The sequence below is a fragment of the Erpetoichthys calabaricus genome, chromosome 4 (genome assembly GCF_900747795.2).
Source record: "Erpetoichthys calabaricus chromosome 4, fErpCal1.3, whole genome shotgun sequence".
Taxonomy (NCBI): Eukaryota; Metazoa; Chordata; class Cladistia; order Polypteriformes; family Polypteridae; genus Erpetoichthys; species Erpetoichthys calabaricus.
In genome coordinates, this window is record NC_041397.2 from 260171278 (window position 1) to 260195467 (window position 24190).

At 39.5% G+C, this 24190-nt stretch overlaps 1 protein-coding gene across 4 annotated transcripts in view; it reads left to right on the top strand.

Moving 5' to 3' along the window:
* The window catches only part of itsn1 (intersectin 1 (SH3 domain protein)), a 282819-nt gene that overhangs the window by 132490 nt on the left and 126139 nt on the right, over positions 1-24190 (top strand). For all 4 annotated transcript variants that reach the window (XM_028800700.2, XM_028800701.2, XM_028800703.2 and 1 more), the window contains 4 exons: positions 5319-5468; positions 9192-9332; positions 11908-11995; positions 12277-12416. In XM_028800700.2, coding sequence (XP_028656533.2) covers positions 5319-5468; positions 9192-9332; positions 11908-11995; positions 12277-12416 — 519 coding nt within the window. The remainder of the gene's footprint in view (positions 1-5318; positions 5469-9191; positions 9333-11907; positions 11996-12276; positions 12417-24190) is intronic.

Genomic DNA, 24190 nt, shown 5'->3' on the forward strand with positions numbered 1-24190 from the left:
ATATCCTTGGATGGACGCACGGATCTCTACAGGCTAGACAATGGCACCTTGACTGCTATTAGGTATCAGGATGAAATCCTTGGACCAGTGGCGGCTGCTAGCTTTTGAAACAGGGGAAGCTCATATTAGGCCTTCATCATAAAATTCATTATGTTATTTGTACGTAAATTCTGCCCTCCGTTCCTTTTGCAGAAAATGGTCTGTGACCCTGTCGTACCAATTGGCCGTCTTTTCCAGGGACTTAACCAGTTTCTTCTCAATGGCCAGGAGAGCAAGGTTGCTCAAACGATCTTGACCCATCGTGTTGCGGGTGTATGACTTGACCCGTTTTAAACAGGAGAAGCTCCTCTCTACACCTGCTGATGTAGTGCCAATTGTTGCCACTAACGACAACAGCTTGTATAGCTGAGGCATTGCACTATCCAACTCCATGTCTTTAAAAAACACCAAGAAATCACACAGCTTACCCCTGCTCCCCTGTAAGTCATGATCTGAATATAGTACTTGAAGTTCAGATCTCAGTTTCCGTGAGTCAAAGAAATGGCCATAACTTTTCAGCACACTTTCAAATGCCTCCTCTGGAAACACTTGTCTCATTTCATCAAGTTTCCCTGGATTGACTAATTCTAAGAAGCTCATGCTTTCCAAATTTGAAAAACGCTGAGAAATCTGCTCCATGAGATTGTCTAGGATGGCCACGTACAAATTTCTGTAGCGGTCCTGGGGATCCTGTAATTGTGACAGACGGCGCTTTCTAATAGGTTCATCTCGAGGGTCTGATGTGAGATTTGCTGCTTTTGCATAAACTGCTTGATAAGTCTCCTCTGACCTCTTCTCCTTGACAAAAGCAAGGAGAGACCCAATTCTTTTTTTGCAGTAAAGTACATCCATAGCCCTTTGCTGGACAATATCAAAGACAACATCTGTCTCAGAGAATATTTGTTCATATGTGTACAACATGAACACAAACTCAAAATCCTCCAGTTTCATTATGAAGCCTTTGGCAGCATCTAATGTGTCATCATCCATGCTCTCATCCTGGGTAATCTTGTCAAAAGTCTGCAAGAGGCCATCATAATTGTTCGCCACAGTGCTCACTATCCGTGATGTGAAATTCTATCAAGTAGGAGCGTTTCTGGGTAATCTTGAAGACACTGCAGACTCAAGAAAAGACATCCTTTTTGTGGACTTGGAAAAAAATGTGGTGAACCCAGAGAGAGATGCAAAAAGTATTCTTGACTCAGGCAAGCATTTAGCACCCTGGGACAACACCAGGTTCAGTCTGTGTGCATAGCAATGCACAAACACTGCACTAGGGGCTATTACTTTAACTTTGGCCTGTAGGCCATTGAGAGATGAAGCAAAGACAGCAGCCCCATCATAGGTTTGTGCCACAAGTTTTTCTGTAAAACTGTAGCCCTGCATGTTCTCGTTTAAAACTTCAGACACAGACTGAGCATCTCAACCCCCTGACACATCCAAATATCCAATGAAGCACTCTTGAATTTTACCTGCACTATCCACATATCTAACAATGACAGACAGTTGGGCATGGCAAGATATGTCAGTTGCTTCATCCACCTGCCATGCAAAAAAAGGAGCAGTCTGAATTTCACCTTTTATATGATCAGAAACAGTGGCTGCGAGAGCAGAGATCAAGTCATTTTGGATTGAGTGGGACATACCAGAAAACACAGCGGATGACTGAAATTGTGTGGCCAAGACAGTCATATTTAGCTAATGTTTCTGTAAATTCCCTGTAATTCCCCTTATTTGCTGATTCACTACTCTCATCATGCCCCCTGAATGCCAGATCCTGACGGCCAAGCAAGGAAGTCACATCAATTAGATGGTTTAGGAAGGCCCTGGTTTTTTTTACTGTTTCATTATGTTTTGCCACCTGAATGCGAAGACCTTCATTGATTGCATGTTCAACCCTGACCCTGCCCAGACAACTTAACTTTGCACATGAACTCACATGTTCTTTGCACTTTTCATGCCTTTTGTATGCCCTGTCAATATTACCCAGATCCCCAAAACCCACGTTTGACCAAACACATCCCATTCCCTGAGAAGGTTTCGTCAAGAGGCATGGCCAACAGTACATTTTCTTTGTCACAGCACTTCCAGTCAGCCAGTTCACCTTGTCATACCAGGAGAGCTGAAAAGACCTGTTTTTTTTTCCTGATTTTTGCACCAGATCAATCTTGGGCATTGGTCTGCCCTGCCGTTTAATTCTGAGTCTCTCCTCGTAAGGAAGACTACTAAATGGTTTTGCCAAAAGCAGGTCAACAATATTAGCACCGTCTGCATCTGCCATTATGCACAGTTTGTTAGCTGGCTAGATTCCCCTTCCACAAGCTACTTTAATTATATGAACGAACTAACTTTATAATGCTGAAACAAGGAGCAAAGTCAAGAGCGCTATACAGTAATCCCTCCTCCATCGCAGGGGTTGCATTCCAGAGCCACCCGCGAAATAAGAAAATCCGTGAAGTAGAAACCATATGTTTATATGGTTATTTTTATATTGTCATGCTTGGGTCACAGATTTGCGCAGAAACACAGGAGGTTGTAGAGAGACAGGAACGTTATTCAAACACTGCAAACAAACATTTGTCTCTTTTTCAAAAGTTTAAACTGTGCTCCATGACAAGACAGAGATGACAGTTCAGTCTCACAATTAAAAGAATGCAAACATATCTTCCTCTTCAAAGGAGCAAACAAATCAATAGGTCTGTTTGGCTTTTAAGTATGCGAAGCACCGCTGCACAAAGCTGTTGAAGGCGGCAGCTCACACCCCCTCCGTCAGGAGCAGAGAGAGAGAGAGAGACAGATAAAAAAATCAATACGTGCCCTTCGTGCTTTTAAGTATGCGAAGCACCGTGCAGCATGTCACTTCACGAAGCAGCTGCACTGAAGGTAGCCAACGTGAAGATAATCTTTCAGCATTTTTAGACGAGCGTCCGTATCGTCTAGGTGTGCGAACAGCCCCCCTGCTCAATCCCCCTGCGTCAGGATCAGAGAGAGGTAAGCTCGGTAGCTTCTCAGCCATCTGCCAATAGCGTCCCTTGTATGAAATCAACTGGGCAAACCAACTGAGGAAGCATGTACCAGAAATTAGACCCATTGTCCGCAAAAATCCGCGATATATATTTAAATATGCTTACATATAAAATCCGCGATAGAGTGAAGCCGCGAAGCGCGATATAGCGAGGGATCACTGTAATATGTTTTTTTTTTTTATTATTTAGAGAATGATTTGTACAAACAAAAATGGTTTATATCACCAGCAAACAATACAGAGTGCAGCAGTTTGTCGTATGACTTCACCTGCAAATCCGCAAGGGACTGAACTCGAATCTCTGTAGTGCTGAATGTATACTTAAGACATGCTGTCAATCAAAAAAGGGGTTTCCACCCTTTAAACAGCTCCTCCAATCATCATGCAGCAGCCCAGCGTCCTGGTCCGCCCACTGCTCCATTCACTCCCAGACAAGCTGAGCTTCCCTGGAAGTGACGATTTTGGTGCATTTATCCAATTACCGTCCAGCTTTTCTGCAGTGAAAAAAGCTCCTCTGTGCTTGCCCATAGAGCTCCAGTGAAGCTGGGCTTCAGGAGGGTTTAACGCGCTGTGCTGCACGGAAATGTATGACAAGAAAATCGCGTCAAACAATCTACAATAAATACCTGATTCTGAACGAGCTAGTCATGAAGTTGAACGCGTTCTAGCGCACTTTTATTAAAACCAATATAAATACGACAGTGCATATATGAGCATTTATTTTCTGACATAGTAGAGGAAGCTGAGCTTCCCTTGTAGTCTTAGAGTAGTCGCCACTGCCTTGGACCTATTGTCAGACCCTATTCTGGTTCATTGGGTCCTGGGTTCCTCCTGGTACGTGACATTGCCCGGCCTCATGTGGCCGAGAGTGCAGGCAGTTCCCGGAGGATGAAGGAATTGATACCATTGACAGGCCCCTATGCCTGACAAAGACACTGCTTAGTCATGGATTTTTTATTCATTAATTATTTTTTGAAGTCCATCCTGCACTTTGTTTTGAAACACTCTTGATTGGTGAATATGTGCATTGTATCTTTTTATTCAGTCTTGTTGTTCTGTGTCCTCATTTACCCTAGTCCATCTCAATGACCTGGATTCAAGAATGTAATGTCAGTTGCTGGTAAACCCTGCATCACATGGTGATGTTAAGGTCCTTAAGGTTTACCCTGCAGTTCCAGATCTCTGGACCTATCACTTGATATTGGGACTTTAATAGGTTTGGTTTACCTGTTGTAGGCCGTTGCCCCACCGACCCATATTTAACATCCCTTACCCCGCTTAATCCTTAAGTAAAACCCCCTACATTGAGATCCTACACAATTGAACCTTTGAGGCCAGGAGAATGTAAGAATCTATACCAAATTAGTTTTTAAAAAGTTCATATTATCTGTTAAAGCACAAAATAAAATATAAAGACAAAAAATTAAATACAAATGAAATAGTACAGTTAAGATATAAAATATTTTATTCCACATATGACTTTCCCTTCTGAGACGGTGTAATAGTTCTTTTGAAATAGTTACTTTTTATGTCTAATAGCCCATAGTACACAATTAAAAAATATATTTTTTTTCCATAAGTGTTTCTCTTTTCTCGTACTTTTGTCACGAGTTTCACTTGAAGCATTATATTATAAAGAAAAACTCTGATTAAATAATCAGTGAATTATTTCAAAGGATAACACTTGAGGTATGAAATTTGAATTTAGTTCAAAAGTTAAATTTCTTGTGCATCACTTTAGAGGAATTGTTTTTTTTGTGATTTTAACTGATAGCCTTTTCCTTGTGTACAGCTCATTACTTAATTTTCAAATCTCCATCCTTATGATCATGTCTTCATAGGCCAATCTCAATTTTTTAAAATCTGAGTTTCCTCCGTTTATTTCTGACCTGATTAGTTTTTTTAAGCAAAGAGTTCACTGGTTGGCTAGGACAGTCTGTTTACTTGACATTATATGTAGTATTTAAGTCAACTGTATTTTCTCCTAGGGCTTTTAAGCATGGTCTGAGGAAGAGACTCTGAAATTTTCATAGAATAGTATGCGTCTTTTGCATTTTGAGGTTAAATTGCAAAATAAGCCTATGGAAGTCTCCTCTGTTATTTCTGCAGTTTGATAATGATAATGAGTTTTCTGTTGTGTCTTAATTATAAAGCACCAATATTTTAACTTTCTCTGTAGCTTAGCCAAGCTGAAAATTATACAATTTGAAGTTCTGAAATGCATTTTATCATAAGAGTTGTTTTACTTTTATAGGCAGCAAAACGAGAACTTGAAAGACAGCGGCAACTTGAGTGGGAGAGAAATCGAAGGCAAGAGCTACTTAACCAGAGAAATAGGGAACAAGAAAATATTGTGGTTTTAAAAGCCAGGAAGAAAACCTTGGAATTTGAATTGGAAGCACTGGTAAGCAAAAGCTTGCAGTATAGCTCAGCAAATATGTATTAAAGTGTACAACTATTTCCATGTATTGTTGTTAGAGAAATATTCACACACATTTTTTTTAGTTTTTGCATTCCCCTGCTGAAAGAGGACAAAATAAAGCAACCAAATTTTTGTTTTTATAAAACTAGAATGATGTATCAGACTTGCGTTCCACAGGAAAATTCTAATCATCACTAGTTGCGTTTTGTGTTCAAAAAGTTGAAAAGGTAAGATGCATATTTATTCATTTTGTGATCAAAGATAATTTATCTCACAAAGTAATGAAAGTGCACAACCCTTTTACACACAATTTAGGCAGATAATAATTGTATGGGCCTGTTCTACGCCTGTCTGTATGAAATCTTTTGAAATTTTATTTGGATATTGCTGTGGTGCTTTATACATTAAAGTGGTTGTTTTTTTTTCTTCAGCTTATCTTTACATACAGTCTATAGTACCCTAAGTTCTTGTCTATAAGCCGCGGCTTATCTAAGGAAAAAAGTTGTGAAAATGAAAAAATAGAATATCGGCTTATACATAAGTCTGGCTTATACATCCATCGCGGGGGTTGCGTTCCAGAGCCACCCGCGAAATAAGAATATCCGCGAAGTAGAAACCATATGTTTATATGGTTATTTTTATATTGTCATGCTTGGGTCACAGATTTGCGCAGAAACACAGGAGGTTGTAGAGAGACAGGAACGTTATTCAAACACTGCAAACAAACATTTGTCTCTTTTTCAAAAGTTTAAACTGTGCTCCATGACAAGACAGAGATGACAGTTCTGTCTCACAATTAAAAGAATGCAAACATATCTTCCTCTTCAAAGGAGTGAAGCAAACAAATCAATAGGGCTGTTTGGCTTTTAAGTATGCGAAGCACCGCGGCACAAAGCTGTTGAAGGCGGCAGCTCACACCCCCTCCGTCAGGAGCAGACAAAGAGAGAGAGAGGGAGAGTTTGTTTTTCAGTCAAAAATCAATACGTGCCCTTCGAGCTTTTAAGTATGCGAAGCACTGTGCAGCATGTCTTTTCAGGAATCAGCTTTACAAAAGATAGCAACGTGAAGATAATCTTTCAGCATTTTTAGACGAGCGTCCGTATCGTCTAGGTGTGCAAACAGCCCCCCTGCTCAATCCCCATACGTCAGGATCACAGATAGTCAGCGCAAGAGAGACAGAAAAGTAAGCCGGGTAGCTTCTCAGCCATCTGCCAATAGCGTCCCTTGTATGAAATCAACTGGGCAAACCAACTGAGGAAGCATGTACCAGAAATTAAAAGACCCATTGTCCGCAGAAATCCGCGATATATATTTAAATATGCTTACATATAAAATCACAATTTAAATGACCGCTACGCGCTCGTGTTGACTCGGCGACGCCCAGAGCAGAAAGAACGCGCTCTGGCCGCTCCAACCGCGCCATGCGGGGAGTGAGAGAGACGCCAATATCTCACACTCTCTCCCCCCTTAAAGAAATTAAATGGGCGCGAGTGAGACCACTGACCTCCCTCCCTTCTATTAGTTATAGGTTATAGTACGTTCGGCTTATCCATGAGTCCGGCTTATCTATGATACGATTTTATTTTAAAAATTCGTATGATTTTTGGTCTCCGGCTTATAGACAAGAACTTAGGGTATTAAAAGAAGCTTGGTGGCACAATGATTTGAATTGCTGCTTCACAGCCCTAAAATCCTGTGTTTTGGCAGTGTGGTCACTGACTTTTCACCCATTCTAATTATGCCAATTATGTATAGTTGTCAATGATTGGTTGTTTGTATTACATGTCACAGCTGTACATAAAAGACAGGAAATAAATTGGTTCTGTGACAGCTCATCTTTATTCATCATTATGCACAAAGCCAGATTCTGATCACAGTTTTGACTATATAGAGTACAACGCATTTGAGGAAGGATCGATAGTATTCTTGATTTGTAAGTACTGCTTTTATCACCACTTTGAAGCATTTTAGCGTGCATGTTTACAGTTCAATCATTATGGGTTCAATTTCCATACCCAGACACTGTCTGCTGCATATTTGTTCTATGTTAATTTACTCTTTCAGTTTCAACTTAGAGTTGAGACAGTGTTTCTTAGCATACCTTTGAGTACTGAATATGTGCCACTTGAATCTTCATGTGAATCATGTTGCTCATGTCTTTGTTGTGAGCACATGAGAGAGACAAAAGGCATTTCAGCTAGTGCCTTGTTCATGATATTATCCACACAACCAACAAAGTGATTGACTGTGTTGTGCAGTATTTTTTTGTTACAATTTTAATTGCTGTTGTCCCGGGACCAAGTCAGAAATGACAGCGATTTCAAATGGGAAATAGAATTGAAGTGCACTCTTATTGTTTTTTTTATGAAACAAGCGCCATTAAATGTGGGATAAAAAAAATCTTGCACAGCTCAGATTGATCCCTTTGGATTGGGTGGATTATACTGTGAGCAAGTCTTGTGTGTTTGCGACCCAGTGACTGCTACCTGCGACTCAAATGTGGCTGAGAAACACTGGTTTAAGTGTATGTGTCTGTGTGACTAACTCTGTGCTCAGGGCTGACTGTTTTCTGCCCTTTGCCCAGGGCTGCCAACAAAGGCATTGCCCCCACCCCTGTAACCCAGCACTAGAGGAAGCTACAGTAGTATGGAAATTAATGTACGTACACAGTTCATTCCACTTGTGAAATTAAAGAAAAAAGCAACAACAGTAAATAAATAAAAACACCATGAACTTTTGTGGTGCAACTGCAACAGGAGTTGGGAGAACATATGTGAATTGCAGCCCACAAATTCCAATCAAGCATTCTAAATGTAAGGTTTCAGTGTGTCTAATAGTAAACCAAAATTGTTTCAAGGACTGGCATGAAAAATAAATTTGAAAGTTAAGGTTTGAATGAATACATAATTATACATACATTGTTAAAAAAGTGTTTACTTGTTGTTTCAATATAGTTACATATTGTTAGCTTGTTGTTTCAGAGTGATATATAATAGTGTGTTTGTGTGCTACTGCAGTACTTGTTTCAAGCTATTGTTTAGGTGCAAGATATTAAATGTTTCCAAAAAGGGGGCACTTTGTGCCAAAGGGTATACATATATCTATGGGATATGACATCTAGACTTGGTACAATAATAGCCAGTAGATTGTGATACAAAAGAAAATTGATTCCAGAGTTGTGCATCATACATAGTCTTGGTTATGTACTGTAAAATCCAGTTTTTTTGGAGAGAAAGCCCTAAATCGCCATTTTTTGTGTTTTAGTTGATATTGGTGTAAACAGTTGTTTTTATTTATGCAAGTATTTTTGTTTTAAAAATTTGAAGTGCTGTACTCATTATTAGTTTGCATTTTGTTGATTTTTTTTAATTATATAAGCAGGGCAATAGACTTTTTTTTTCTTTTTTTTTGCTTTTTCACAGTGTTCATCTCCTTGAGTACTGACTTCCTTCTTAATATCCTAAACCATATGGAACAGATTTGTGAAATACTTGCAGTGTAACATTTTTTTACAGTTTTAGTTCTAAATGCCCATCTTTCTTCTTGAGTCTTTAAATTCTCTTGGTAGCTGTTCTTGCTCATTTGTTATATCCTTCCTCATTTATCTGACTTTATGAGATTGACTAATCTTGATAAAGTAGAAAGAGTTGGTGTATGCCACTTTTTAAATTTTGTGTCTTGAATGTTGTCTCTTTATTTTCTTAGAATGATAAAAAACATCAGCTAGAGGGGAAGCTACAGGATATTAGATTTCGCTTGTCTGGCCAAAGGCAAGAAATTGAAAGCACTAACAAGACTAGAGAACAAAGAATTGCAGAGATCACACATCTTCAACAACAGCTACAGGTAGTCCTTTATTGCAGGCACACACCTTGTTCTTGGATCCATGTTGTCTTATTCTATATTGAATATGATTAGTGACATAAAATAACTGAGGCCTATAGCCCTTTGTGTTTTGATTAACACAGAACTCTTTTTTTTTTTTTTAATATATTTTTTAAAGATTGACTGTACACAGTAGGAAGTGACGTAGACAGTCATTTTAACTGCCTTGAAACATTTAATTTAAATAAAAATAATGTTAATTCATAAATGAGATGTTTACATTTGTCTGCTATAATGTTATATTTTTTGTGTGGCCCAAATTTCTGAAATATCTTTGAAGATGCATTGTTGTTCTGTCCTATTAAAGTGTTTTTATTACTTTCTAAAAATGTTGTGTTATTGTTAATGGTTTTAAGTAAAAAAAAAAAAAAATGATCCAGCAACTTTTAATATGGCAAGGTAATAATATAAAAAATTCCATATTGAATATATAATGCCATGATGAATTGTTACATTTTTTCCCAGCTTGATTTTAATTTAATTTTTGATGTATATTATTTTGTAAATCACATATTAAAGCAGTCTTAAACAATCCCCTTTAAAGTAATTTATTGAATTGTTCTCTGCACATATAAGTGTCTTGTCAATTTGTTTAATTTTACTAGTAGTCTCTTTGTCTCTCTGGAACGTTTATTTTGCTTCCTCATCTTAAAAAAAGCTGTGAATTGAACGTGTTATTATACAAGCAATTCAAAAAATGTTATATAATGAACCTCAAGAAAGTTCAGGATTTCTGACAATCTAATAGAATTTGTAAGGAGCTTTGAATAGTAACTGAAAGAGATTGTACAAGTAGCTGAATTAAGGCTTCTCTGCAGAAACGGGCAATCTAGAAAACCATCAGAATAGAACTATACCTTCTATGGATCAAGAATGTTCTTTTGCTGTAACTTGGGCATCTAGTAATTTTACCCTTAGTGAGAACAGAAGAGGCCGAATCAGAAGGCCTTGGTGGAAGATGAACTAATACAGTGGAACCTCAGTTCACGACCATAATTCGTTCCAAAACTCTGGTCATAAACCGAGTTGGTCGTGAACCGAAGCAATTTCTCCCATAGGATTGTATGTAAATACAATTAATCCGTTCCAGACCGTACGAACTGTATGTGTGTGTGTGTATGTGTATATATATATATATATATATATATATATATATATATATATATATATATATTAGTTTTTAAGCACAAATAAAGTTAATTATACCATAGAATGCACAGCGTAATAGTAAACTAAATGTAAAAACATTGAATAACACTGAGAAAACCTTGAACAACAGAGAAACCTAACACTGCAATAGTTCGCGCTATAGTGCTAGGAACCGCTCGCTAAAAACACTTTCTTTAATGAGTTTTAAGCACAGGGGAAAAAATTAACATTTGAAAAATCCGTAATTTAATAAACCACCAAGAAAAGTAACATTGCAACAATGCAGGCTACGAACCGATCACTGTAAATAGAACTGAATACAAAAACAAGCCTTCTCTACCTTATGCATCCCTCCCTCGCTCGCTCTCTCTCTCCCGCCTGTGTGTGCGTGTGTCTCTCTTTTGCGAGCCTGGAGCGCCTGTGTGTGTGTCTCTCTAGCGTGTTCCTGTGTGTGTGCCCACGGCTCTCTCTGTCTCTCACGCTGCCGCTGTGTGTGTGTGTGTGCGCGCGTGCGCCACGCTCTCGCACTCTCTCTTGCTCGCTGCACAGGAAATGCACAGGGAGAGACTGAACATGTACAAACCGAAAGGGAACCTGGCTTGTTCGTATACCGAGTGTGTGGTCGTGAACCGAGGCAAAAGTTTGGCAAACTCTTTGGTCATAAACCAAGTTGTACGTGTACCAAGATGTTCGTGAACCGAGGTTCCACTGTATGTTGAATTAGGACAACCTGAGTAGATTATATCACTCGGCTAAAATGGTATTGTATGGCAGTTTTCTTGGATACTGATTCTATAGTAGCAGAAACCTGTACAAATGTTTGTTAAAGGAATGGTTGTATTTTACAATTTAATTTGCCCACAATCATTTAGCAATTTTACAAATTATACAGTAAGTTTCCATATTCGCATACGTCTGCTTAAACTTTACGAAACAAGCAGGTTTAATGTAAGCCGATAACTCTATCTTTTAGAGTGTTGTCAGTGTTTTTTGCAGTGTTCTAATGCCCTTTGCAGGTTTGGTTCATGTTTTGCTTCTCATGCTCCTAAGATATTCTTAAATTTAACTGTATTAAGTGGAATCTGTTTATAGATAGATGGATACCTAGAGTTTAGGTCTCATTTCCGATTGTTAACCTCATAAAAATAATAAATAGTATTTTGTGATCTTTATAAAGTAGAATGTGTTTGATCACTTGATGCTATATATTACGAATTTACATTTTTTTAAATTTGAGTCTTTTTTTTTATCACTTATTTTACAGTAAAAGTGTGTTCAAAGCTAATGTATCAGCCAATATCATTCATTGCCTAGTTATTGATATTCTTTCCTACGTTCTGTACATAATTTCAAATGTATAACATTTTCCTTTTCCCTGGTTATGCAGGAGTCTCAGCAAATGCTTGGTCGATTGATCCCAGAGAAGCAGCTCCTGAATGACCAGCTGAAGCAGGTGCAACAGAACAGTTTACACAGTGAGTACCCAGCCTCATCTTGAATGCTGCGTGGGGATTCTTATATTGCACATATTCATTCATCACGTTTACCATGTGAATTGGTTAACAATGGGCTTTAGATTATTTCAGAAATAAAAATATGAAATGCTTTTTGATGAAGATATTACTTTTTTATCATAGTTCTAGTTTGACTGTTTGTTTTGATCCATGTAATGATTTTCAGTTTTATAAAAAGTTATTTTTCTTATTTCAGTTACTTTGTGTATATTTTGCCAATAAGAGTTTTTCTTTATATTTAGGAGATTCTCTTCTGACCATCCGAAAAGCCTTAGAAGTAAAAGAGTCAACACGGCAACATTTGCGGGATCAGCTGGATGAGGTTGAGAAGGAAACCAGGACCAAACTTTTGGAGATTGATAGTTTCAACAATCAATTAAAGGTACATATATTGAAATATTACTAATTTTCTTTTTAATGACTTGTTAGATAAAATGTGTTTTTTCTGTTTTCATAGGCAAGCAGGGATTGTGGATTTATTTGTCAGCTGTTAAGAATATGGTACATCTGAAAACATAACTATATTTAGAAATGTTGCCTGGTCTAATAAATGGTTACAATAAATACATATACAGCTACAAATTAAACATTTTATTCAAAATATTTTGGAAAACAAATTAGCCAAATGTGTTTTGTTTTGTTTTTTTTATTAAAAAACTGAACTGAAATATGATCCATAATAAGTTAGAGTAAAAATTATTTCAACAAATGGCATACATGAGTGTTAGGAATTAAAGCTGTCCTATTTTGATGATTTATATTACCCCGCAAAATGCAAAATTATTTATAAACCTAGGAGATTAAAATTAATATGTTCCACTTTTAGACCCCAGCCAGGTGTTTTTACGTATTTCTTTTCTGTTTCTTCTACTATATAATATCGTATGATGTAGGTACCAAATTAATTGTATCAGGCTTTTACAGATGAGATAGGGGACCTACAGCAACAACTACATGGAAGATAAGTTGTGCAACTGATTGTAAGCAGCTGCTGACTAATGTGTTTACCAGTTGATAAATCCAGAAGGTTTGACTGTGACATAACATTAAAATACATTAATCTAGCGAATTACTGATTTATCTAGCTTGAATATTTGAAAAAAGCTTTCATTTTGCAAATATTTCTGGTCAGAGATGAACAGCATTTTACATTGCTCTTCAGATTTTGAAAAGGAGCTCATTCTTCCTAAGAAAGGTCTTTTATATTAACCTTGTTGCCAGCCCAGAGAAAATTCACACACACTTCAAAATAGTGAAAAAGCTAAATTAGTTTAGCTTTTTGTTTTTAAATATTAGAGGAAAAGGCATTAGCTTAGCTTTAGGGTTACAACTAATGATTATTTTGTTAGTCGACTAATCGTTCAATTTATTTTTCGATTAGTCACGATTATTTCATGCCAGACTACTTTGATGCCTGCGACCTGTGGTTGCACATCCTGTTCTGGACTCCAGTGCATGTCTTATCTCATCTGCTCACGTCTGTCAACCTGTGAATGTCACCCTGATGTCACTGCATTAACACGATTAAAATTAATAATAATCCAAATTAAAATAACCAGTGAAACATGAATTTGAAAATAATCGGATGTTTTTATATTAGTGTGACCATCACAATAAAAAAGAAATACATTAAACAAAACAAACTAAAGTGCACATAGTCTTTAAACAAAAAAGTGCATTTAACTTAACTGAAAAATAAATTGTTAAAACTGAAACGTTTTTCATATTTTAATAATAAATGACAAAATGTAGACATAAACTATATGATGTGTAAAGCCTGAAGTGCAAAGATCAAATAAACACTTTCACAAAAGGTTCAAGGATGATACAGTAGCTTCCGTGGTGCAGCGGTAGGAATTGTTAACTTATAATCAAGATTTCCCAGGTTCGGTTCTGACTGCCTCATATATTTACTGTAGTGAGTTGCTCTTATTGTTAATATTATACAATAAACACATACATTTATGCCACTGTATTAAATGTATAGTACTTGTAAAAGTTTCCTTCTTTTTTTTTTCCCCACTTTTATTCTCTGTCACGATGCATACTACCACCCCCCCAGGGATCTGACGCTGTTACTTTTTATCTGAAACTGAGAATAACTGTAGATGTGAGTGGTGTTTTGAGACAATTGAACTGGAAATTCTCTGATCTGGATGGATAAAAGCTGACACACAAACGCTGGCGAATCTGCCTTATTCGTATCTCATTGTCACTTGATTTTTTTTTTATTCAATTTTATTGAGTGTTCCTGCTTACGCTGAATTATTATGCGCCTTAAGGCCCATGATGTCAAAGCCACACTGACAAAAAACAGAGACATAGGTATATATGATATTTGGAATTATTCATTTTATGATCTTATATTACAATTCGGAAAACATTGTGGCACGGATGCAATGTTATTCATATTTATTTGCGTACCTACTTGCGGTTGTAATCAATTACCGCATTTTTTTTCTCCCCCGATCTTGCCCAGTCTGCACAGGACTCCAGGACATGCAGAGGAAAGAATGTTTCTCTGCAAGGTGAGCAATGAACACTCTTCCTTTCTCAGTGGACCACGTACATATCTTGCACAGTACATGTGCTTTGATCGTCGCCAGGTCAAGCTTGTTATAGCACATGCAACTGGCCACCTGCGTGCTGCTGCTAGCACTGAATAAGCTCATGCCTTCTGGTGTCAGCGCGCAGCACCGGGAGGAAAAAAAGAGAGACAAATATATGTGACATTTTGAAGAAATCATTGTATGACCTGAATAATACCAATCAGAAAACATCATCGCACTAATGCAATATTATTTGAAAATGAATAGATCAGGTGTAAATTTTTCTTAGTCTTGTTCAAGCTCTGTCTTCCCCTCCTGATCTGACCCTAACTAACAGAGCCAGCATAAATTCTCAAGAGACGGTGACATCACATCTCCAGGGTGCATTAGTTTCAGATGCTCATGCATCGCGATGGTGCTGCCGTGAAAAGAAAGCTCTGCTTTGCATAATCTGCATTAAACTTTTTTTTCTTTTTCGGTGAAGTGTTCCCACACTTTAGAAAGTTTCTGTCTCAATTTTTTCCTCAATCTCCTTCCCCCTCCTCTATCCGACTCGCCATTGCAACCACATTTATTTTCCTCTACTTTCTTCTTCTCCTCAGACGTTCTTCATCGTTGGTAGGACTCTGTGCAGTCCTGACAAACAATAGCAAACGCTACTGCCCCCAGACGTTCATGTAGTGCATTGCAGTTACAAAAAACAATGTGGTTCATTGTGACTGGACCCTCTATTGAAGGTTCTGTTTATGATGCATCGACAATAACAAAATCCGCATCAACGATTTTTTGTAGTCGACATCGTCGATTACATTGACTAATTGTTGCAGCCCTACTTAGTTTTTAATGCTTAGTCTGGTGATGAAAAGACAAGGAGCATATCATTATTATAATCATCATCATAAGGAAGAGTTTATTTCGTAACCAGGACATGCTGGTCATTTTCTTGTTCAAGTTTTCATAGCTCCTCAGGTGTGCCCAGGTGACTTTGTTCTGAGAAAAGTTCCAAAGGCTGGATGGCTTGATGAGTCTTCAACACATTTAGTGCATCATCTTTCAAGTTATATAACTCCAGTTACATTCCCCTTCCAAGTCTTTCTCACAATCCCAAAATATGGCACTTTTGAGACCTTCAGGTGTAATTTTGTTTTTAGTTTCTGTTTATGTATGATCACATAAAAATGTCTTGTTCTACAAGCCCTAAAGTGTCTAAAACTCCTAGTACAAGCAAAAATTCCTCAAAAAACCATGAATACGTTTTCATAATTAATTCAAGCATAAGTCACAGTGATTTGCTAATACTGATTGTATGTGTAGCACACTGCAGATTCCAAGATCAAAGCACTTCTGATTTTCATTTTCAAACATATATAATATACAAGATGCCATTTTTGCCATGCAGATATGGCACTGTAAACTTTACAGCTTCACTTAAAAAATGTAGAAATATTAAATATACATTGCATTTTATCGGCATGTTTTTCTGTTAAATCCATCCATCCATCCTCTTCCGCTTATCCGAGGTCGGGTCGCGGGGGCAGCAGCTTGAGCAGAGATGCCCAGACTTCCTTCCCTCTCCCCGGCCACTTCTTCTAGCTCTTCCGGAAGAATCCCAAGGCGTTCCCAGGCCAGCCGAGAGACATAGTCCCTCCAGCGTGTCCTGGGTCTTCCCCGGGGCCTCCTCCCGGTTAGACGTGCCCGGAAAACCTCACCAGGGAGGCGTCCAGGAGGCATCCTGATCAGATGCCCGAGCCACCTCATCTGACTCCTCTCGATGCGGAGGAGCAGCGGCTCTACTCTGAGCCCCTCCCGGAAGACTGAGCTTCTCACCCTATCTTTGAGGGAAAGCCCAGACACCCTGCGGAGGAAACTCATTTCAGCCGCTCGTATTCACAATTTCGTTCTTTCGGTCACTACCCATAGCTCATGACCATAGGTGAGGGTAGGAACATAGATCGACAGGTAAATTGAGAGCTTCACCTTGCGGCTCAACTCCTTTTTCACCACGACAGACTGATGCAGAGCCCGCATTATTGCGGACGCCACACCGATCCGCCTGTCGATCTCACGCTCCATTCTTCCCTCACTCGTGAACAAGACCCCGAGATACTTGAACTCCTCCACTTGGGGCAGGATCTCACTACCAACCCTGAGAGGGCACTCCACTCCACCCTTTTCTGGCTGAGGACCATGGTCTCGGATTTGGAGGTGCTGATTCCCATCCCAGCCGCTTCACACTCGGCTGCGAACCGATCCAGAGAGAGCTGAAGATCACGGCCTGATGAAGCAAACAGGACAACATCATCTGCAAAAAGCAGTGACCCAATCCTTAGTCCACCAAACCGGACCCCCTCAACGCCCTGGCTGCGCCTAGAAATTCTGTCCATAAAAGTTATGAACAGAATCGGTGACAAAGGGCAGCCCTGGCGGAGTCCAACTGTCACAGGAAACGGGTTCGACTTACTGCCGGCAATGCGGACCAAGCTCTGGCACCGATCGTACAGAGACCGAACAGCCCTTATCAGGGGGTCCGGTAGCCCATACTCTCGGAGTACCCCCCACAGGATTCCTCGAGGGACACGGTCATATGCCTTTTCCAAGTCCACAAAACACATGTAGACTGGTTGGGCAAACTCCCATGCACCCTCCAGGACCCTGCTAAGGGTGTAGAGCTGGTCCACTGGACGAAAACCACACTGTTCCTCCTGAATCCGAGGTTCGACTATCCGACGGACCCTCCTCTCCAGGACCCCCGAATAGACTTTTCCAGGGAGGCTGAGGAGTGTGATCCCTCTGTAGTTGGAACACACCCTCCGATCCCCTTTCTTTAAGAGGGGGACCACCACCCCGGTCTGCCAATCCAGAGGCACTGTCCCTGATGTCCATGCGATGTTGCAGAGGCGTGTCAACCAAGACAGTCCTACAACATCCAGAGCCTTGAGGAACTCCGGGCATATCTCATCCACCCCCGGGGCCCTGCCACCAAGGAGTTTTTTGACCACCTTGGTGACCTCAGTCCCAGAGATGGGGGAGCCCACCTCTGAGTCCCCAGGCTCTGCTTCCTTATTGGATGGCATGTTAGAGGGATTTAGGAGGTCTTCGAAGTACTCCCCCCACCGACCCACAACGTCCCGAGTCGAGGTCAGCAGCTTACCATCACCACCATATACAGTGTTGACACTGCACTGCTTCCCCCTCCTGAGACGCTGGACGGTGGACCAGAATCTCCTCGAAGCCGTCCGAAAGTCGTTCTCCATGGCCTCCCCAAACTCCTCCCACGCCCGAGTTTTGACTCAGCAACCACCAAAGCCGCATTCTGCTTGGCCTGCCGGTACCAATCAGCTGCCTCCAGAGTCCCACAGGACAAAAGGGTCCTGTAGGACTCCTTCTTCAGCTTGACGGCATCTCTCACCGCCGGTATCCACCAACGGGTTCGGGGATTGCCGCCACGACAGGCACCGACCACCTTACGGCCACAGCTCCGGTCAGCTGCCTCAACAATAGAGGCACGGAACATGGCCCATTCGGACTCAATGTCCCCCACCTCTCTCGGGATGTGGTCGAAGTTCTGCCGGAGGTGGGATTTGAAGCTACTTCTGACAGGGGGCTCTGCTAGACGTTCCCAGCAGACCCTCACAACACGTTTGGGCCTACCAGGCCTGACCGGCATCCTTCCCCACCATCGAAGCCAACTCACCACCTGGTGGTGATCAGTTGACAGCTCCGCCCCTCTCTTCACCCGAGTGTCCAAGACATGTGGCCGCAAGTCCGATGACACGACCACAAAGTCGATCATCGAACTGAGGCCTAGGGTGTCCTGGTGCCAAGTGCACATATGAACACCCCTATGCTTGAACATGGTGTTCGTTATGGACAATCCGTGACGAGCACAGAAGTCCAATAACAAGACACCACTCGTGTTCAGATCGGGGGGGCCATTCCTCCCAATCACGCCCTTCCAGGTCTCACTGTCATTGCCCACATGAGCATTGAAGTCTCCCAGCAGAACGAGGGAGTCCCCAGAAGGTATGCCCTCTAGCACCCCCTCCAGGGACTCCAAAAAGGGTGGGTACTCCGAACTTCTGTTAAATAACTTCACAAATTAGTGGGCATTCAAAGCCATCAGTTGTTTATTTACTGTAAAATATGCTAAAAGTGTAATGCCTTGAGTTCCAGATTTCTCTTAATGAATATCCAGGTAAGGGTTTTCTCATTTTTTAGTATTATTTGTTGTGTACTTACCTCGGCCATACAACTTATTTGCAGATGATGCATCAGTGTCTAATTTAAGGTAAATGCATTTACAGGTGTGCAGTGAAAAATTGGTGTTTACTGTTCTACTGTAGAAGCACTGTGAAACTCTATATGCCTTTTAGCTTGCCAAACATTTGCTAAACTAAGCTCTCTACCTGCTTTCAAGAGAGACTGAAACACATTGTAAAGCAGAAACAGCTTGAATCATTTCATCAAACCATCTCACGAAGATTACTGGTTACCTGTTACAAGCAGCTATTCAAACATTGAAGCTAGCATAATACTACCAAAATGGCAAAGTACTCTAGTTCTTTCATTTTAGAAAATTGTGTCTTTTATTGCTATTCACTAAACACCTTTTTTTAACAACAAAACAGCATTATTTTGATGAAGGAAAAATGCACAATCCTGCATAACACAAACTAAATTTTTCAGTTACTTTATAACACACATCTGAATGTCTCGGTAACAAATAAATGATGACTTGATGAGTATTGCACACCCTTGGCCATATTTTAAATTTCAGAATAAAATGCTTAGTCTGCTTAAATTTCTTTAGTGTTTAAAGCATATGATTATGTAATTGCCTGCCTAACGCTATAAAACCACCACCTGACAAAGACCTAAACTGTGTGAACACTATAAGCTTTCATTACAAGATCTCATCTTGAAGTAAAAGATAAGTGAACTTCTGTTCTACTTTCCACCTCCTACAGAGAGCAGGATTTTTTCCCCCCCACTCTTCTTTGTTGGATTCTCCTTATGACATACTATGCATTGAATGATGCTGCCCCATTGTGTTTTTTAATATCGATCGCATACATTACAGTAATATGATTTGTTGATTTAACTGTAATATTTAGGTTAACTAATATTAATTTTATCTGACGACTTCATCTTTTGCTCAGAAGTAAAGATTTTTGTGTAGTTTTTCTTTACCTTAAAAAAGGATTGCAAGTAGACTTTCCTTAGTAATGGTATCCTATATCTCTCTATTCTAAAAAAATCTTGAAAGGAGACGAGACGTGATTGTCTCAGAGACACTTTCACGTCCCGCGAGACGAGTCTTCGTGCCAAGGGATGTAACCATGCCCGAGGCTGGAAGCCCCGCAAGACAAGAGCTTATGCAAAGAGATTTGGAAAAGTCCTTTGTGGTTATGTCAGACACATTTCTTGTTGAGAGAAACAAACAATATTCACTCACGGGCAGTTATACTTTGCGTTGTAATTCCAAAAACGGAATCAAAATTCAATGCGATAGTGTTGAATAGGGAAAAGTGAAAAGAGATTGAATGTACAGTATGGACATACTGTAGGTGATATGACTAAAGTGCACAACATTAGATGCAGATCATGCGGCACGACAGCAGCAGCAGCAAGCCAGCAGCTGATCGAGCAAAGAGGAAGTAAAAAAAAAAAAAAATGCATTTGTTTCCCATTGTATCACCGTTTTAAGAGGGGGTTTTGGAGGAGCGACTGTGTCTCCTTGGGATGCATTCATCCCCCTCTTCACAACGCGAGCAGCAGAGACGCAAAATGGCTGGCAAGTGAAGCAGGAAGGGGCGTTGGCGAGCGAACTTTAAAGTGATGTTTAGATTTTCAGATTCTTACTCCGTTTTTACATTATAAACTAAAAAATATCAAGATCTCGCGTCTCACAAGATGGGACTTTGTGCCAAAAGATTTAACCACGCCTGGGGCCAGAAATAAAAGACAAGCAGTAGGACAGCTACTGTACAGGTTTTTAAATGTTTGAAGCACCACACAAGATGCAGATCATGCAGCATGGCAGCAGCACCAAGCCAGCAGGTGATTGAGCAAAGAGGAGGTAAAAAAAAAAAAAAATTTGTTTCCCATTGTATTCCCGTTTAAGAGGGGGTTTTGGAGGAGCGACCACATCTCCTTGGGGTGCGTTCAGTCCCCCTTTTCACAACGTGAGCCGCAGAGACATGAAGTGGTTGGGGTGTAGCACAGGCCGGGTATGAGCCATGCCCCCTAGTATTGTTATATAATACACTTAATATTTTTAAAAAGGCAAATATTGTTATATATAGTGGATACTTTCACACGCCTTAGCCACAAATGTCTAACTCTCACCTGATTCCATAATATTCTCGATTTAAACTTTTGGTTAATTTTCTTCTTTTTTTAGTTGCTGTACTTCTGGGTTAAAGGTTATACAGAGTAATGGTGATGTCATGCAGCTTATATTTGTTGATAATTGTTTTCACCATGCTGTAATGGGTGGATTTTTTTATTTTCTTCAAAAATCTTCCAAACCCTGCTTATTATTAATGATCATTTTTCTTTAATCATGATAATAACTGAAGTCCAATAATGACAAAAGTTGGTTTTGTGATTATTAAAAGTCTGAACTAACACAATTTAGTGTCAGAACTGAAGTTTGCACTTAATTTATGTAAAGTTCCTACGACAATGAAAATATTGCTGATTATGCAATTATGTCAATACCATTGAATGACAGTTTTTTAGGTCTCTTCTCTAGAGGACAAAAACTTGTGGTTCATCTGTACATTTCCCTTGTCAAGTGATGAATCAATAATAATAAGGCAACATTTGTTTCGCACACATCTGTCATGTAATCTAACATGCAATGGTTTGAGATATTTTTAACTTCTTAACTACATCATCTTGAACTACAGAACAAAACGTTAAGTATGCTTAAGAAGAAGCTTTAAGTAGTATTTTTTTTGCAGAAAACTTAATCGTTCCTGTAATTGACTTCTGTAATTCTGTCTGTCTGTCTTAGCCTTCAAATTCTGCAGGACAAAGTGTCTAGAGCATATCCCCGTAGCATTAGGCACAAGGCAGAAACCACACCTAACAGTGACAACTTTACAGAGGATACTTGTGTGTGTGTGTGTACATACTGACACTTGCTCATACCACTCCTGTTTAAAGTTTCCAATCTAATCTAATTTTAATCTAACCAATATAATGTATATGTTAGATGTTGGAATTAATATAAGTAAACCCACACACACAATGAAATTTAAGCAGTAAAAATTCTATCCAGTGCAAGAAAACAGTTTAAGGCATCTGTTGATGTACTGTATGTTGATGTGTTTGTGTTAAACCTGAAATTTTTTGTTTTTCTTTCAGTCTGCCACTGTGGAACATATTTTTCTGGAGTGTCTCACATCTCTGCTGGCTTGTGTCATCAATATTACATACTGTCTGAAGGTTTCCATGCCAACATAAAACCCCACAACTCTCTTTAAAATATGTTTTAAAGAAAGTTTGTTTGCTTCTTCAGAATTATTACTTCACTCAAGCTTCATTTAAAATTACTAGCAGAAAATTGCTTATTCATGCTGTATACATATTTGTAGTTTACAAAACACCACAGATTTTAATATTATATGTATTAGACTGAACTTCAAATAAAATCCTGTATTTAACTTTAGAGTAATACTAGGGATGCACCAATATTATTTTTTGGAAGCCAGTAATGATAGCAAGTAGTTAATGAATTCATTAGGCCAATACAAAGTACTGAACAAGTACTTTTATTGGAAAAAAATAAGAATAATACTGCATTTTAAACAAATATATGAGAAAAAATACAGTTTTGTTTAACCAGCCATAGTGACTGAACTTACGTTTTTTGTTTTACAGATGATAAACTTTATTTAAATGATGTTTATCAAAATTAACAACTATTGTAAATGTTCACCCATGTAGAAGTGAAAAAGGATAACGAGGAGGGCTCTGCCTGGCTCCCTACTCCTGACATCACACTTCCCCATTCCTCGGCCCGCAGTCTCTGTCTCAGATTAGCATGAATATATCGCTCCTACAAGCGAACTGCGATTCTTAGTGCAATGAGAGAGGTCACAAAATCAACCGGAATGTTCAAGCAAATTATAGAAAAAAATACCGATCTAAATCCTTTAAGTATTTCTCTCATGAAAAACAGACGAGACAGACAGACGTTGGATTATACAGTCAAATGAAAAAGTTTGGGAGCCCCTCTTAATTCTTTGGATTTTTGTTTATCATTGGCTAAGCTCTTAAAGTAGCAACTTCATTTTAATATATGACATGCCTTATGGAAACAGTAGTATTTCAGCAGTGACATTAAGATTATTGGATTAACAAAATATGCAATATGCATCATAACAAAATTAGACAGGTGCATAAATTTGGGCACCCCGACAGAGATATTACATCAGTACTTAGCTGAGCCTCTTTTTGCAAATGCAGCAGCCTCTAGACACCTCCTACAGCTTTTGATGAGTGTCTGGATTCTGGATGGAGGTATTATTGACCATTCTTCCATACAAAATCTCTCCAGTTCAGTTAAATTTGATGGCTGCCAAGCATGGACAGCCTGCTTCAAATCATCCCATAGATTTTCAGCATGATGGAACCTCCACCAAATTTGACAGTAGGAAGCAGGTGTTTTTCTTGGAATGCGGTGTTCTTTTTCCGCCATGCAAAGCACTTTTTGTTATGACCAAATAACTCAATTTTTGTCTCATCAGCCCAAAGCACTTTGTTTCAAAAAGAATCTGGCTTGTCTAAATGAGCATTTGCATACAACAAGTGACTCTGTTTGTGGTGTGAGTGCAGAACGGGCTTCTTTCTCATCACCCTGCCATACAGATGTTCTTTGTGCAAATTGCGCTGAATTGTAGAACAATGTACAGATAAATCTTCTGCAGCAAGATGTTCTTGCAGGTCTTTGGAGGTGATCTGTGGGTTGTCTGTAACCATTCTCACAATCCTGCACATATGTCCCTCTGTATTTTTCTTGGCCTGCCAGACCTTGGTTTAACAGCAACTGTGCCTGTGGCCTTCCATTTCCTGATTACATTCCTTACAGTTGAAACTGACAGTTTAAACCTCTGAGATAGCTTTTTGTAGCCTTCCCCTAAACAATGATACTGAACAATCTTTGTTTTCAGATCTTTTGAGAGTTGCTTTGAGGATCCCATGCTGTCACTCTTCAAAGAAGAATCAAAGGGAAGCACAGCTTGCAATTGACCACCTTAAATACAATTTCTCATGATTAGACACACCTGTCTATGAAGTTCAAGGCTTAATGAGCTAATCCAGCCAATTTGGTGTTGCAAGTGATCAGTATTGAGCAGTTACGTGCATTCAAATCAGCAAAATTACAAGGGTACCCAAATCTTCCAGGTCTTGCAAGAATCTCATGTTCCACATCCCCGCGAGATGGCCCTGGGATAATCTCTTGGCACCAAGTCTCATGTTTACGGTCCCCGCAAGACGCACCGTGGCAAGTCTCTTTTGTCTTGCGGGTCTTTTAAATGTCTTCCGAGAACTTCCGAGAAGATCACATATCGTAGCCTTGCTTTTGCTTTCCAGG